This window comes from Thunnus albacares, chromosome 16, assembly GCF_914725855.1.
Source record: "Thunnus albacares chromosome 16, fThuAlb1.1, whole genome shotgun sequence".
In the NCBI taxonomy this organism is placed as follows: Eukaryota; Metazoa; Chordata; class Actinopteri; order Scombriformes; family Scombridae; genus Thunnus; species Thunnus albacares.
The window spans coordinates 16,855,710-16,873,205 of record NC_058121.1 but is presented as its reverse complement, the minus strand read 5'-3'; the positions used below and the strand labels follow the sequence as shown (position 1 = coordinate 16,873,205).

The window sequence follows — 17,496 nt, the reverse complement described above, 5'->3', positions numbered from 1 at the left end:
CCAGGGGACCACGTTTCAGGCTGTTTACCTGTCAGTAATCCCCCCATCTGAATGAAGTAGTAGCTTTTTATCCCCCTGAGCTCCATAGAGTACAGGGGCTGCGCTCTGTTCTCTTAGGCTGAGCAGCGAGTGCCTCTACCTGGGCTGCCAGCCAGCCAGACGGCCCTCAGGGGGGGGCTTTTGGATTTGAAGGTCCAGCTGGAGATTTGGGAATTACCCAGAGTTCTTCTTCTCCACGTGGCCCACTGGAGAGAGGGGAAGAGGACACCATGGGGTGCTGCAGTGGCAGATGTACCTTGGCCTTCATCTGTGGCATGCAGCTGGTAAGTGTCACAATTACTATTGACCCTATAATAGGGGTGGGAGGGGGACTAAATGGACTGATCAATGAGGAGAAAGAAAGCTTTTTTTTCTTTTAAATGGAAAAAAAAGTCATGACAGGGAATCAGACAAGACACATCCTCACCTATGTGATTCTATACTGCTAGACACAAAGCAAGGGATGGATGGATAGATGTGTGACAAAAGATGGATGACTGAAAGGTCCCATTTCAGAAGTTAATAGGTGCGTGAAAGGTCATGATACAATGTAAGGTATGGTTTGAGGGACAGATTGATAAATTGACGGAGTGAATGGATGAATGGCTGTTGGTGGGAGCTCCAAGACTGTACTGTGATTCCTTTTAGAGCACTGATGGATAGATGGAAGCTAGGAGTGATGAATGGAGGCAGTGAAGGAAAAGTAGGGATGGATGCCAGATGAATAGATGTATGGTGCAGGTACATGTGATTTATGGGAAAAAAATATATATGGCTGCAGTAAAGGGGGGGGGGATAGATCTGATGTAAACTCATGGAATCAACTGCTGCAGTTCCCTCTCTGTCTCTCTTTGTATCTCTCTTTCTCCCATCGCCATCTGTGTCAATGGAAACTGGTGCCAGGCAAGACAACAGAGAGGGAGGGAAGGCTCTGTAGGTGTGTATTTGTGCATATATGTGAGGATGTGTGGGGAGAGAACACAAATGATCTTATCAGTTCAGTCTTGTAAGACCTTTATATTAAAAGGTTAAATCCTACTTATCATAGCACTGTTACGAGGCAGCTTTTGGGCAAGTGGTGTGTATTAATTATTCCCACAGAAAAATGGCCAAATGTAAATGATCTTATATATGGACGAGACATTTTCAGAAGAGCTAATATTTTCACCTGAAACTTTAGTTGGAGTTGTGTTTCAGGCCAGTGTTCACGCTCCCTTTTTGCTCGTTTTTTTGTCTCCACCCACTCCTGAGGAAAAAATCCAGCTCTTAAGCTGCTTAATGCTCCGCTCTAATCACCACCTCATTGCAATTTTTTTTACATTTGCTACTTGGCAGGTTGCACACAGTGAATTTATCAGAACTTTTTGCTGAAAACACTCGGGAACGAGGCTGATGAGAGCAGATGGAGTGAATCAAAACAGTAAAGTTGCGTGCCCAGTAGAGTCAGGTGATCATTCACTGTGTGTTCATCATTACAAATGATCCTTCTCACATTACACATAGTCAGCTGACCCATTGTTATTTATAACAATATTGATCAGTGCAGCTTCAATTAACCTTAAAGCAATAGACCTACTGCATGAAACATTTTGAGTGAAGTGCATGACTTTCACTTTTTCCCAGTTGTAAAATTAAGCTCCTCACACATTGGCGACATGTAAAACCAAAGGAGCGTCATTACTGTACTGAACATAGAGTCAGCAAGACCAGATGCTGCAGTAGGAGCAAAGAGTCCAGGCTACTCTGGGAAATGAAGGAAATCCTTACCTCAAGTAGAGGCAGAGGAGGGAGGTTTAGGCCACTCATCACAAAGAAAATCCTACTAACAACACAGATTGATGGTTTATAAAAGGATCTAAGGGTGCGATTTTCCTTCAAGTGTGTATAGAAACTGAAGACGTATTGTGATACAGAATAGGAAATTGCACATGTGCACAAATGCATAAACATGAAGAGAAATGCCTGAGCTGTAGCATTCTTAGCTCATGGAGTCATATAGCTACAGTGAGTGTGTGTAAACTGAAGACCTATTGTCATGTTGAATAGGACGCTGTCACAGACACCATGAAGCTGCCATGTGTGTGGGTTTGTTCAATAAAAGATATATGAAAATCACCTAATTTACCATACGATATTAATGTGTGTGACTCTCATTGTGTATGAGCGTGTGCTTGCAAATTGTCTATTGTGCTGTGAAACGGGCCGTGCACGTTTTCATTCAAAAGACGGCTGTGTAAGTCAACAGCAGAACGGCGACGAGCTCGCCACATGTGCTGTACATACATGAAACACACCATTGTGCTGTAAATGGGGACGCTGTGTGTTTCCGTAGGTGAAATCGAGAGAGAGAGAGCGTGTGTGTGTGTCTGTGTGTGCGTGTTTGTGAATGAGATGCTGTCACAGTGATAGTCATTGTGTGTAATGCGGTGGAACTAATGCTATGCCATAGTCAACAACATGTTTTGCTCTGTTAACTGTTGTAATAGCTAAGCCAGCTGATACCACCACTAGCTGAGCTGGAAGTCTAACACTTACTGTATGTTACAGTTTGGCCACGCACAGTTAGCTCTGTTATAGTTGCTGCCATTTAGACAGACGCCTCCTTATGGTGAAATCCACATATCTCTCCACACTGCAAGTACATAAGGATATCAAGATATTTATTACACAAGTTCTAGCAGTGTCACGCCTCTAGTTATCCACAGGAAACCGCACCACCCACAACCATTTTGGTTAGAAATGAACTAATTGACCACAAATTAAAAGACAGCCTTTTTGCCTCCGCGTGAGGCCTCTTGCTGGAAGTAATTGCCTTTGCTGTGTGATCCTCCACCAGGGTCCAAAATTAAAACCCGCCAGGCACTAAATGTGGGTAAATTTAGTCTTTGGCGAGTAAATTATGGAGACCACCCGCCACTCTGGCCAGTAGGAAAAAATGAATTTCCTTCACGCCCTTGAGGAAGCTGCTGGTTTGCTGTCACTTCAGTCTGCTAGATCTTCTGTGCTGCGTGTGTCGTGCATAGTACATAATTAAGTCAGTCATAAAACCGCATGATTTTTTGGTTACAGTACATGAGGTACTTGTTGCTTTCTTCCGGGCAGTTGAAACAAACCCTGTTAGCTATGTGGAGATTTATTGCGGGGGTGGAGCCCCCTGCAAAGAAAAAGAAAACAGGCGAACTTCAGATTGAAGAGACCACTGCTGCCACAGCCAATGCAACGCCCCCCCTCCTCGTCTCATCCTCTGACACTGTCATCGAGGAGATTCTGTGAGAGGTGGCGATACAATGATTCAGGTGCTCCAAGAACATGGCTATATTTCTCTTTTGTAGTTCAGCTTCTTCCAGTGTGAAGTAATTGGTAGCTTGTAAAACGATGCTTTCAGAGTAGTTTCCCCAACACTGGTTATTTTTACTTCTTGTTGTTAATTCTTCTATAACTGTTATATTCTCAGACTCCTTAATAAATGATCCTTCTTGCACTTAAAGGTGAATAACACTGAATTTATCCATTCAAATGTGCTACACTTAAGTAATGAAACAGTTGAATTGATATTTCTGCATACAGTTAGAGTTACTACTGTTATTATTGCACACTACTATAACATTGATTGAGAATCACATATTAGACCAAGATGACATGCTAAATAGTAATACCAGCAAATTGCAATAGTAAAAATTAATTATTATTGTTGGCTGGAAAAAAATCTGTCTGTCCGGTAAAGTTTTTTCATCTACCAGCCACCTTGGCAGGTAAGCCAAAAACTTCATTTTGGACTCTGGCCTCCACCTAATAGTTTACCTCTCAGACTGTAAAACAATGGTCAGTATGTCTCATGTAGTGGAACTGATGTCTTGTGTAACTCTTAACAGCAGTTTTTCCTCCCGCTTCATTAGCTAGGTTAATTGCTAAGATAGCTGATGTCTTTACAGCTGAGCAGAGATCAATGATACAGCGTGCAGATACTGTATGTCTGCTTCACAGCTGACGTCACAATGTGTCAAGCACGATCAGTCCAATCAGGGGGAAAGTTTGCCAGCACATTCATACGTCCTAGTCTTGTAGTTATCTTTACGGTTACCGGTTTTTGGGTGTTAAATCACTGTAGTTATTGATTTAAACATGTAGAGACTCCTTTTTTTGTTTGCAACACAACTCATTTAAAATTCCTTAAACCATTCAATGGTTTTGTGCCTGGGGAGATATGGGGTGGGGGGTGGGGGGTATTTGAATTCAATATCCAGTATATGCACTATCCAATACATGCTTGTGGTGAAAATGTCACTAATCCTGAAGTAGGTATTGATATTTTGACAAGTTTAGGAGATATTTTATTTTGAAAATATTGGTTTTTAAGACTAATAGTTAATGTTAAAAAAATAATAGTGCTGTCAGTTTGATTTAAAATGTCTGTAATCCCTACCTCAAGTAGAGGCAGAGGAGGGAGGTTTAGGCCACTCATCACAAAGAAAATCCTACTAACAACACAGATTGATGGTTTATAAAAGGATCTAAGCGTGCAATTTTCCTTCAAGTGTGTATAGAAACTGTAGACGTATTGTGATACAGAATAAGAAATAGCACATGTGCACAAATGCATATACATGAAGAGAAATGCCTGAGCTATAGCATTCTTAGCTCATGGAGTCATATAGCCACAGTGAGTATGTGTAAACTGAAGACCTATTGTCATGTTGAATAGGACGCTGTCACAGACACCATGAAGCCGCCATGTGTGTGGGTTTGTTCAGTAAAAGATATATGAAAATCGCCTAATTTACCATAGGATATTAATGTGTATGACTCTCATTGTGTATGAGCGTGTGCTTGCAAACTGTCTGTTGTGCTGTGAAACGGGCCGTGCACGTTTTCATTCAAAAGACGGCTGTGTAAGTCAACAGTAGGACAGCGACAAGCTCGCCACGTGTGTTGTACATACATGAAACACACCATTGTGCTGTAAATGGGGACGCTGTTTCTTTCTATAGGTGAAATTGAGAGAGAGAGAGCGTGCGTGTGGTTTTTAAGACTAATAGTTGATGTTAAAAAATAATAGTGCTGTTTGATTTAAAATGTCTGTATGACTGAGGATACGCTGCCCAAATGAGGGTAAAAAAAAACTAAAGAAGGATTCTCAGTTCTGTTTTGGACTGTAAAGAACTCAAGAACTTATCAACAGGAGCTTGTTTTGAAATATTGTGATCAGGTTATTAAAGCCCTGATGAGTTTGCAAATAACAATAATTACTGACTTAATTTTCCTAATTATATGCCAATTTAAGGGTTTAATTAAACCTACAAGGGTTTTTTTTTTAAATGTAATATTAAGATGAACACATGCAAACTGTAAGAAGGATGTTCTAGTGCTACGAGATCAGAGGTAGATGTTAAAGCCGATCAGGTGGTGTTTTTACCAGCACTTTTACACACACACACACACACACACACACACACACACACACACACACATACATACATACACATATGCACACATGCACACAAACCAATACACATATGCTGCTGGTGACTCACTTTCTGTGGCAGTGGTTGTGGTCCTTGTTGCTATATCAGTCCACACACCCACCAGCTGCTGTCACAGAAGATGATGACTAAATCATCCAATGGCGTGATAAGTAACAGGACGGCAACTGGAGTCCTCGCTCCATTGGCTGGTTCAGTGAAGCTTGTGCAGACGGTCGGTGGGTGTTTATGTTGACGGAGCATTAATTATGTTGTTGGTGTGTACGTTAATTGAATAAAGGCAACAGAATAGAATTATAACCTTGCATAAGTGCACAGTTACAGTCACGTACTAATTCATGATCCAATAGAGTAGATATATAATTGATCTTTGGAAATAAAACACCATAGCCTAGGATAGACTGCCAGAGACTGGTTTAATCAGGACAAACAAGCAAATTCTTGCACAATTCTCATATAATCGCTCAAAATAGACTTATCTTTGTACCACGAGTGTACAAGATAAAGATTCTGTACATGTTATAAGGTTAGATATGTATAGCGGCCACAGGCTATCTGAGACACAGGGTTTGTCTGTCTGTGACAGTACATTCCTGTGACATTTCCACCACTGAGGGACATAATGAATAATTTACAACTTGGAAACAGCGACATGAATGCAGAAATGGTATCTCTGCATTTGAGCCGCGCATGTTACCTGATTGCAACACAGTAAATGTGTAATCATTCAAACCCAGAAGTCGGAAGCATTTTTTTGGGGGGAGGGGGGGACCACACATGGATCAATTGCAAAAGGTTTCCCCCCTGTATTGTCTTATTAGTGATATTCAGTCAGTTATTTTGTAGACTGGATATGCAGCTATCTCACGCTGTTGGGTTTTGAGCATTTTGAAGGAAATCCACTTTGAGAGCGGTTTTGAGTTGAAAGCAAACAGAGCTCCTGCACTCCAGCAACAAACATAATCTTCAGACCTCCTTCCTCATCGCCACAACTCAGTGAGATAAAAAGGCTTTGCTATCCTTTATGTACAACGTGGCTTTCAACAAGGGCCACACACAATCTCAGCTCCGAGTGTATAGATTTTCTGTCGCTCTTTCTTTTTCGCAGTCTCTTAATTTGTCAGTCGCTCGTCTCCCCCCCAGGTCTCTATGTTTTTATATATGCCCACTCTCTCTGAGTATGTCTCTCTGGCCTTTTTCATTTCTTTGTCTGTCTCCACCTCCTCTCTCTCTCTCTCTCTCTCTCTCTCTCGCTCTCTCTCTGTCTGCTTAGAGGAAAGCAGCCATCACAACTTGGCCACTGGCTTGACTGGCAATTCATTTAATGTGTTCAATACAGTCTGTGCACAAAACAAGCTTTGACTTGCTGGTCCTTTGGAGGCAGTTACATTGTGCCAAATCAGTCCAACGTTAAACCTTGAACCTTGTAGATCAGTCCAAGTTGGCACCGTATTGTTCAGGTGGTTCTTGGCAAATACAGGCTATTGTGCTTTTCCGGCTTTCAGCTGTCAATAATAATACAGTGTCTTGAAAATGGCTGGCTTTTTGAAGAACTGCAGGTGAATGGAGGTAAGGTGTTTTTAAAGGCAGTAGGCACTAAAAACTTGGAACAGCTGTTTTCCTGCCTTGTTTGAGATACCATTTAGTGAAGGCACTTTTTTTTCTTTTTACACTTTTGACCTCATTTGTTTGCTTGAAAACATTATTAATAACCGCAGGTAGTGCATGTGACTGTGTTTAATCTTTGAGGTCATGGAGTTGAAACCAGTACACTAACATCAGACTCATAATACAAACCTCCCTAGTTCATTTTACCTGCAGAAGAAGGTGAAGACAGGAAAAAAACACGCCAATCAACCACTTTTTGCAACGGTGCAGAAGTAATATTTCTACTGCAGGAATTATATCTGCAGTGGCTGAACTCTCCCAAAACAATTACAGTGCTATTCAAAGTCAGACCTTACTTGGAGATGTTCAGTTTGTTTCAGGGCTTTGGGCTGTGGTGCTGCATGTGTTACATGTTTTGTAGGTCAGACAAATGGATCAACTCTGTTAAGTCGGCACCTCTGCTTCCTGAATGAATGAATTCCCCTCTGTCTGTCTTAGTTCTTGATTTTTGTATTTGCTCTGCTTTGCCAATTTATTTGAAATTCTTGCAGGACAAGCATAGCTTCACACTGCTGTTGACAGAAATACACTGGGTGCATATGCAGGGTTGTCTGTTGTCATGGTGAACAGTCATCTCCAGGGGAGTGTCGGAAAACTCGACATGATCAAAAGTTTATGTGTGTCTCCTCTCCTGTTCAGAACCAGTTTTTGATACCCAACCTAAGTGAAGGTCATAGAAACAAACCTAAATCAATCCACATTTATTTATTGCTATAACTTAATTTATTCCAAGGTTGTTGTTAATGTATTGATTATTTTAAAATATGCAAATAGACAAGTTTTATTTGCATCAGTGGGTTTCTACTTGAAACCAAATACAACCATGCGTAAAATTACTCAGCATTAACTACAGCCCACATTTTTTTCTACAGTACCAGTCAAAAGTTTGGACTCTCCAAAGTGTGGTAAATCTAATTTAACAGAAGCTGTCAAAGATGAAGAGTTTACAAGGACACATCAGGAATGTCTGGAGCTCTGGTAAATATGTAAGGGAAAAATTGTGTCTAGTCTACTCATGCTATAGGGTTGTAAATGAGGTGCCATATTTGTTGTGCTGAAAAGGAAAAATCCATCAGCCAAAAAAAGTCTGTCAAAAACTGTCAGCAAACAGCACATAACTCGCACAACCTGGAGTCTTTAAATCTGGTCAATACTTTAAGGGTTTGGAAATAGGCCAAGTTTAGAAATGGAAAATATGTAGTAAAGTGTATTTTATGCTGGAATGTGTCCAAGGTGCTGAGCAGAAGGCTGTTAGAGGCTTCCAGCCTGGAGGTTTGACTGTTGCTTGCTGATGACAAGGTGTATCACTAAGCATCAGGACGTGACAGAGCTTTTCTCCCATGATCCTTCACTTATTGATCCCTAATGGCTTACAAAGAGTAACAGCAGCATGTGGTCGTTTAGGTGGTTCAGTCCTACTTAAAGCTCCTGATAACACATTTAAAGAGGATATAACATGCACATTTCCAGGTCTATATTCTGACTCTGGGGATGCACTGGGATATCTTTGTATGATTTACAGTTCAAAAAACTCCTTATTTATCTTATACTGGTTTTTTATGCAGCCCCTCAGGCCAGCCTCTGTCTGAAACAGGTTGTTTTAGCTCCTGTCTCTTTAAGGCCCCTCCTGATGAGCCCACTGTTTTGATTGGTCTGTTGGATCTGTTCTTTACTCAAAATATAAACTTCTGAAATACATTCATACATGTTCAAGCCTGAATCCGATCCGAAATATGTCAGTTAACAACACAAACAGCCCGTGGAACAAACTACAGAACGGACAGCCGTTTGTGGGCATGCATGAACAATCTGACTGAAAAGTAGAGATGAGGTTCAGAGCAGGCTATGTTTAACATAGAAATCCCACATTATAGCAGTATATAAATTACAGAAAATCACAAAAAGGCATGTTTGGTTCCCTTTAAGGTAACTGACAGTTTGCTGAACCCCTCCCTTGAACACTGATTGTCCAGTCATAGCTTAGCAACCGTCACAAGGCGTGGCAGGCCTGTCAAGCTTTGGATTTCTCCGCATGTTGAATACGTGTACATGAAGACTTTGGATAGTGGTTTATTTTGTTACTCTCTTCAAAACAGAAAATACAAGAGCCAAGTGTGAATGAATGGATACAACTGTTTTTATGCGCATGTAGTTTGCAAGTCTTAGACTGTCAGGCTAACTAGCTTACTACCTACTTTTGTATCATGGCGTTACTTTCAAGCTCTTATATCAGAGTGTAGGCCAATGTTAGCAGCTCTACTGGATTTGGAGACGTTTACACTCTACCAAACCTAGCCAAACTCGTTATCTGAGATAGTGTTAATTGATATGAGAGGCCTTCTTTTACCTACTTATGTCTGAAATCAAGGACCCGTTGTTTATGAAATTACCATGAATTTTGAGTTGTAAATCTACCCCTATTTTTGTAAACTGTGTGTACTATGTGAGAACAGAAAGCTTGACAGGCTAGCAGCAATAACTAAGCGGGATGGGGCTCAGCAAAAGGTCAGTTAGTTGTCTGTGTCTGTGTTAGAGAGTTGCAGACCCTCCTTTAGTTAGTCTTACATAAATCCTTAGAAATGCTGAAAAACTTTTTTTTTTCTTCATATTCCAAGCAAAAGTGGTATCTGGTACTGTACTGGAAAGTAAATATATAACACATCATCATCATGTTGTCTTGAAATGGAAAGCATTTGTAGTCATGTCTCCTTCACGTAATGTTTTTAGAAGCCTGTAGTTGTCAGTGTGGGTCCCTCAGATCAGATGGAAAAAGGATAAGATGAATACAAAATCTGTCATAGCCTCAGCATTGATTGGGCTCTCTGCCCACATTTTTTGGAGATCCTTGACTTTGTTGAATTAAGAAGACATACTCTTTCTTGTGATGAACATCGGGTTAAAAGAGGTCCAGGATATTTTAATGTAGTTTGACACCTTACTGAAAGATAAATGTTCCTGTTGGGTCCAACTTTTTGATGTATTGACTTTGTGATCTTTTTCCAAAAGACCAGGCTCACTGCTGCACCGCGGCTACGCTTTTTCTTTTGAAATCTCTCTCATAAACTGCAATTTTCTGCCCCAGATGTTTTTTTATTGTATGAACAACACAAGTTTCTCTCCCCGTTGAGAATACAGCATGTCTTGTGAAAGCATTTGGAGGCTCACACAGAGGGTGCAAATCCATGACACTGTTTCAACTCACGCTGTCATCGTAAAACACTTTGTGAAACTCAAGAAAAGTGGAATCAGTAAAAAGTGAAATCTTTTTGTTTGAGTCAGAAAAGCTGACTCAATCTATATTCTTCCACAGCTCAGTGGAGGCTATAAATTGAACCCTTACACAGTTGGATTATTTGTTCTATAGTCTGAGTGAAACTGACACATACTATGAAATCACATCCTCTGTATAGAATAGTGCTGTCAGTCTTCCTCTATATATAATCCAATTTCATTCCTCATTATTTTTAATATTTCAATTAAATTCGAATTTTTAATGCTCAAATGTAGCCTGTTATTAATATTTACTATGTGCCTATACACTGTATACACAGGCTTATGCATCGCCAATGCCACTATCAGCATTGTTCTGTCCACTACAGGGCATTACTACATTACCAGTAAACAGGTGATAGCTTTCTTGCTAAGTAATGATTAAGCTTAGGCACAAAATGAATAATGTTCACTAAAATATCAATATTAAATTACCTTTCATTGTACTGGATAGTTATTAAACTATGCACTAAACTGAAATATAAATAAATCCACATCAGTATGTGCTAGTTTACATCAATACGTGATGTGTCATTTGGGTCGGGATGCAGTGTAAGCCCAAATGATAGCGTGAGTAGGAGTGTCTAAACCCAGTACTGCAGGCTGCAGCACTGATCACTCAGGCTCAAGTTTTTTACTATGGACTTGCATTTGTTGTGGACAGAAATCCAAAAACTTTCCAGACATCGGTTCTTAAATGGTCAGGAGTGATGATCTCTGCGGGTGCATCACTTTCTGCCATTTCTGATATTGTAACATTAGAGGTTAACATTAGCACATTGAACATGAGATTGTGATTCAGTTAGACTCAGAAAACTTTATTGTTCATCAGACATGACAAAAGCATTTCGTTTTTACATGCGGGTAGGCCAAGTCGAGAAGAGCGAAGTTCGCTAATGTTAGCCAACACATTTATAAAATGTGAAAATACACATTTGAATAGTAATTTCAACATTCAATTAGAATTAGTTTTTTAATGTTCGATTTATATTCGACTCCCAAAATTCATTCCAACAGCCCTAGTATAGAAACAGTGTTGTGTGTGACGGTGGCACTACATCGTATAGTAGCACAAAAAATATGCGGCAGTGCCAGTAATTTCACCTGGAATGCAAGAAACAAAGAGGCAATGTATCACAAAACACTACACGAAATACAGCAGACTTCATACAGGTTTACCACTCAGAATACAAAGCTCTTGAAGTTATGATCATCTTTTCTAACATTTATCCACAATTTACCCACAATTTACCCACAATTTACCCACAGCTTTTTGTTCAACAAAGTAGGGGTGTCACATTTGCAGAAAATCAAGCTTGAACAATGGAAAATTAACACAGTTTGTTCCAATTCATTGAAATTGCACAGCTCACGTGGCTTAATCTTAAACTATGTTGTAGGTGTTACTACTCATAACTGCAAAAAGTAATCACATTACTGTAATCTTTAAAAAAAAAAAAAAAGTTACACTCTACTGCCCAAACTGATTACGAGGGAAGACATGCCTGTGGTGCTTAGAGACAAGAAGTTCATTCTTCAGATATGGTTAAAGTTCCAAAAGTATGTTGAACTTTGAGTTTATAATTTTGAATTTAAACTCGTCATTACTAATTGAATATTAGACTGTGGACACTGTCTGACAGGTACATTCAACAGCAGCTGTGGATTTATAAAACAGAAAGTGACAGCTCAGACTTTCATGGTTTACATAAAAACATTTACATAATTTTTCACAAATCTACTGTAGATAACAAAATAAATACAAGGCTGACATAAATCCCAATTAAAATAACCTTGTGACATCTTATTCTGCCCCCACAGGAGAGGCATTAAAACCATGGTTGCACCAAGCTATTTGAACAATGCATGGTGCTGAAATTAAGTCTAATAAACCTACCAGAAATAAATTGTAATGTGTTTCCATTCATTATGTTTATGTCATTTTTATTCTAAGCCAACAACAACAACAACAACAACAACAACTGTACTTTCAACCATAGACGAAGCAGGCCAGTGTTTAAGCACATTTGTATCCTTGTAAATCCAACACAGAACATATATTCATGTACAAGCCATTTTTAGCCAAATGAGTATTACAGTAAGCTGTAACACTGTTAGCCCTCACTTACTAGTGGGAAAAATGACATCTTCCCCCAGATACAATCCTAATCAGTGTTATAAATCAATTAAAAGAAATAAATATAAAATATATGTCTTGATTTCCACTGTGCTGGTTAACAGCCCCTCCAATGAAAAATTCTGAAAAACCTGTTGACCTCTGTTGCTGTAGAGTGAGTGAAAACCGATGAAAACAAACAACCAGACAATGAAAAATGGCAGTGAACATTGTTTTGAACGATTCAAAGCAACGGTGTTAGTCTTACAAAGTACTACATCGTACTCATTAATGTTTTTAATTTGTTTTATAGATCTAAAGTTTCATAACCTTAACTGCATCCCCCCGAAATCCTCAAAACCTTACATTTTAAACTGCAGCTTTGCAGGGCACTGACAACACTACTGCAGCCAGTTGCATTCGATTACTTGTTTCTTCAGAACAATTCTGGTGGCCAATTTCAGTCTTCCTGCATCATATTCCCAAGTCCTGACCCCATCTTTCGAAATCGCCGTCGGTCTCATATCGACACTCGGCAGTGGAGAGCGAGAGGAAAGTGAGGCGACGACATGCAACAAAGGTCATGTACTGGATTTGAGCGATATCACAGGCTGCTAAGATGTGTATCGACGGTGCTGGAAGCTGACCTTGCGTGTGACCACTGCTGATGGATGAGCTGAGATGGTGTTTGGCCAAATACTGCTGCCTCAATATTTACACACAGGCAGACAGACAGACAGACAGACAGACAGACACTTGCTTCTCTCTCTGTTTTAATTTAAAAAACACTTCAAACTGTTGTGCTGACTTACCGTTGCTTGCTGCTCCTGTACTGTTATTTACCCCTCAAGGTGAAACGCTCCCCTATTGTTCTCTGAGAACTCATATCCTGTTGATGTAGTTGTCGCTATTGTTGTTGTTGCCGTGAATCCTGATATTCCGCCTGCACAGTCGTTTTGATCTTATTACATCAAAGGAGCGCTTGAATTATAATGGCGAGCGACTGCATAGCTATGCCTTGAGCTTCATTACACATAATTATGAGATGGAAATATGACTGGTGTCAGATGAACACTTCCCATCTGGAGAGATAACAGGGCGTATTTTCAGAATGACTGATATTTTGTTGAGTCTAATGGATTTTAGGGGTCGGGAAAGTTATGAACACTTAATATTAAGCTGAAAAAGCAAGAAAAATAAGTTGAAAGGTTTTCAGGTGGGAGCAGTTATAAATTTTCATTTTGCTGTTTTTCTTGCTACAGAAATAAATTCTATTCCTACTAATGATCTAACCGTCCTCCCATCACCTGTAAGCTTACTCCTAATAAAACATCTTCAGAGACAGACTTTGTGTGACGTCCTTTTTTTTATTCTATTCAACCTTCTCCTTCTTTCTCTTTTGGTTTCTTATTCTGTGCCACTATATTTTTCTTTCTCTGTATCATTGTTGCCCTTGTTGCCTTGTAATTTTTCTCACTGCGTCTCTCAATCTTTCTCTGAGGCTCGCTCTCTCTCTCTCTTATTCTCTTTTGCTGCTCTGCACAGTCTGTCCTGGGCCATTTGAGTTGCTCAGGGAGCTGTGAAAACGATGTCTGTGTGTCTTTGCGTCTGCATCCTGTAGGGAGTGCCTTTGTATGTGTGTGTGCGCGCGTGCGTGTGTGTGCATTCACGTGCAGGGACGGCGGAGGTAGTGGAGCGTGTTAAGTCTTGCTGTAGGAGCCCTTCAACTGGGATAAGGAGCCAAGGGGAGGAAGGAGGGAGGAACGGATGGTTGGATAGGTATATTCATAGAGGATAGATGAATGTGTGCGGATCAATATAGGGATGGAGGGATTGAAATTTGGGTAAATGGATGGAGAGAGGGCTGGGGAGATGAGTTGGACAAGCAGGGGAGGGGCAGATGATAACAAGAGAGGATGGATCGATGATGGATATATAGCAAAGATGTATGGATGGACAGATGATTAATGGATGAATGGGTCGTTTCACACTGCAAAGTTATCAGTAATGACCGTAGATTCCAGACAGTGGAGAGAGCCAAATATTTTGGGTGTTGACGCCGTGACAGTGGAGCAAATAATGTGTACGTGCTGCAGTCTGACAGGAGATGGAGGAACTCTGGAACCTGTCCTACAGTGTCCAAAATTAACCTTTTGGCTGACCGAACATCATTAAGCTAAATTAGAGCGAGAATACAAAAGTCTCATTAGCGGTGGCTACAGGCCATGCTGCTCTTTACACCCGACCAGACCAGAGTGGTTTAAAGTGAGTGACCAACCAGCATTGCTATGAGCCCCATGCTGTCATTCACAGAGCTATAAATTTGTTTGCTAAGAATAATTTTTAGCCATGCTAGTGGCATGGCTCTTAGGATAGATGTCTATTGGATATCTCAACAACTATTGGATGGATTGCCATAAAATTTCATACCGACGTTCGTACCATTCAAGGTCCCCAGAGGATGAAGGCTATGACTTTGATGGTCTCTTGACTTGTCCTCTAATGCCACCATTAGGGTGATATTTTTGCTTTTTAGTTGAAGGGAAACTTTGGTATTTTTCAACCTGGGTCATATTTTCTCATCTTTTTGTGTCTAAGTGACTAATGGGGACAACAATTTTTGAAATTGGTTAAATATTGAGCGAGAGTGCCTCAGCGGGCAGCCGTGAAACAGGCTGTTAGGTAATCCAACGGGGCAATTGCGCCCCGTCAATGTAGGCCTATGTCCACTAAAAGTGTTTGTTTTTGCCCCTAACAGGCTCAGATTGTTATTATAAGTGTCTGACAACATAATGGAAAGGTCCACACAGAGAAATAAAACTTTTTTCTTTACCTTTTGCTTGTTCCGGTCTGTTTGTTACTGTGTCTAACCAAGTCTTGCTCAAAGAGAAATCTCATTCTGAAACCTTGCGAGAGTTGAGATGTTGAAATCAGCTAAATATTCAGCCATGACAGAGTTGGAGAAAGGAGTGACAGGAGGAGTTTGTCGTGTTGGAGTACAGAAAGCATAGCTTAGTTTTATCTAAAAGGTTTTCAAAATCGTGTCAAATTCGAGCCAGAGTATACAGCCGAAGAAATGCAGCAGAGAGAAGCCAAGGCTGCGGCTGCATTTGAGGGATTTGGATGTCAGAAGCTTGCACGCAGTGCATTCTGGTACATGTAGGCGCTGCCAGCATGGCTCCACAAGCAGGAAAACTCAGCTTGCTTAGTCAATGTAGCACGCACTGTGGAATTTATTGCTTCAATTGACTTCATTTAGCATCAACACTGATTGGACATCCACATAAAAGGTGGCGAAATTTCCCTTGAAGAGCATAGTACAACCTCACAGAGCCGGAGTGGATGTGGACTCTTAGTCTTGTTTTATCAATATGTATTCACTTTGTCTCTTTTTTATTTTGGCCTCAGACCTGCTGTGTGCCACCACATGGGATTAATGGTAAAAAATGAAACAACCAAATAATCCAGATAATTTTGAACCTTTATTTTGCTTTGATGTAATTGGCTCATTGTGAGAGAAAGTGGACAGCAGCCAGAATGTGACAAAGTTTGAGAAAAAGCCAAGAGCAAAGATTGTCTGAAAAAGTTACTGGCTAGCACGAAGAGTGACCTTTATTGATTTATCTGATAAAGATTTACTGTCACTGTCAATACGGATTACGTTTCAGAGGCTGGAATGACAAAGATCATTTTAACCCTGACTCCATCTGCAACTGGCTGTTGAAACAAAAGGAACTGCAGTCTGATACAAAATGTTCTGGCAACCCTGAAAAGGAAGAAGCTATAGTAGACCAGATCTTTCTGTTCTGTTCTTGTGCAAATTAAGTTTTCATCACTTCAGGAATTCATGAGTATACAATGAACAAATCTAATATGACTTTCACAATACTTTTTTGCCACTGAGTGCATCTAGTGCTGAGCACCAGGATGACAAGATGAGAAGTTTTAGGCCATTATGATACCAAGAAATAGGCTATTACATCAAATTCATTTGGAGAATTAATGAGAAAAGACCTCTAACGTCCTCTTTTAAACAATAACAATCTCTTTCTTTCTGTGTCTTCAAAATACTTTTTCTTGTTAAGTTATAAAATTTGCCTCTGTTACCTAAACAGATGATTGGCAGTCAAGAATATAGAAAAGGCTAACTCAAATTCTTTGTTCAGTTCATTGGTGCTTGTCACGCAAATTTGATTTCAATTGCTTTTAGTTATTTTTGGAACTTCTTTGGACTCAAATGCAGCAACACAACAGATGGAACAGATTGTTTTGCATGCAGTCACAAGGTAGTGTAGCACCATGCCTAATGTGATAATACCCAACACATTGTCTCTTTATATTGCTTCATAGATTTTTTTGTGAATGTTTTTTTTTTTCTGTACATTTATGCTTAAAGGTTACACCCTAGCTGATTAGGACTTCTGTAATATTGGCAGGACAATTTAAAAGATAATGAGAAACAGATGTACCGAACACTGTAATTAACTTTGTGGCTGCAAACCATATGACAATATCATATTTACAACAGCCTGTTTGATATCTGTGTGAGATGTACTAGGCCAGAATGCCTTTAAAAAAAAAGGTCACTAAAGCCTTGCAGAAATGACCCTCAAGTGGGAACACAGAATGAATTATAAAGGGTTTTGGTCACTGGCACAAAAAATTGGCAATGTGTTTGCAGGGATGTAGGCAGAAGGACATGTTGAACTTTCATTGTGAAACATATAGAAAATCTCTCTGGAGGAAATAATTCTTTTTTTTTTTTACTCTACAGTTTTTCCTTTACTCTTTTATGAGGGATAACAATCCAATTTCCCCCTGTGCACCCTTCACGCCCAGCCTGGACATCATCCTCTTCATTTTAAACCTTTTTCTCTTTACCCTGCTGTCTGTTCTGTCCACTAGATCTTTCCCTGTGCAGTG

The 17,496-nt window shown here is 40.0% G+C and overlaps 1 protein-coding gene across 1 annotated transcript in view; it reads left to right on the top strand.

The window, feature by feature from the left end:
• The first annotated feature begins 251 nt into the window (after positions 1-251).
• The window catches only part of nkain2 (sodium/potassium transporting ATPase interacting 2), a 108,040-nt gene continuing 90,795 nt past the window's right edge, over positions 252-17,496 (top strand). Inside the window, exon 1 of the mRNA XM_044376911.1 lies at positions 252-323. Coding sequence (XP_044232846.1) covers positions 270-323 — 54 coding nt within the window. The 5' untranslated portion in view covers positions 252-269. The remainder of the gene's footprint in view (positions 324-17,496) is intronic.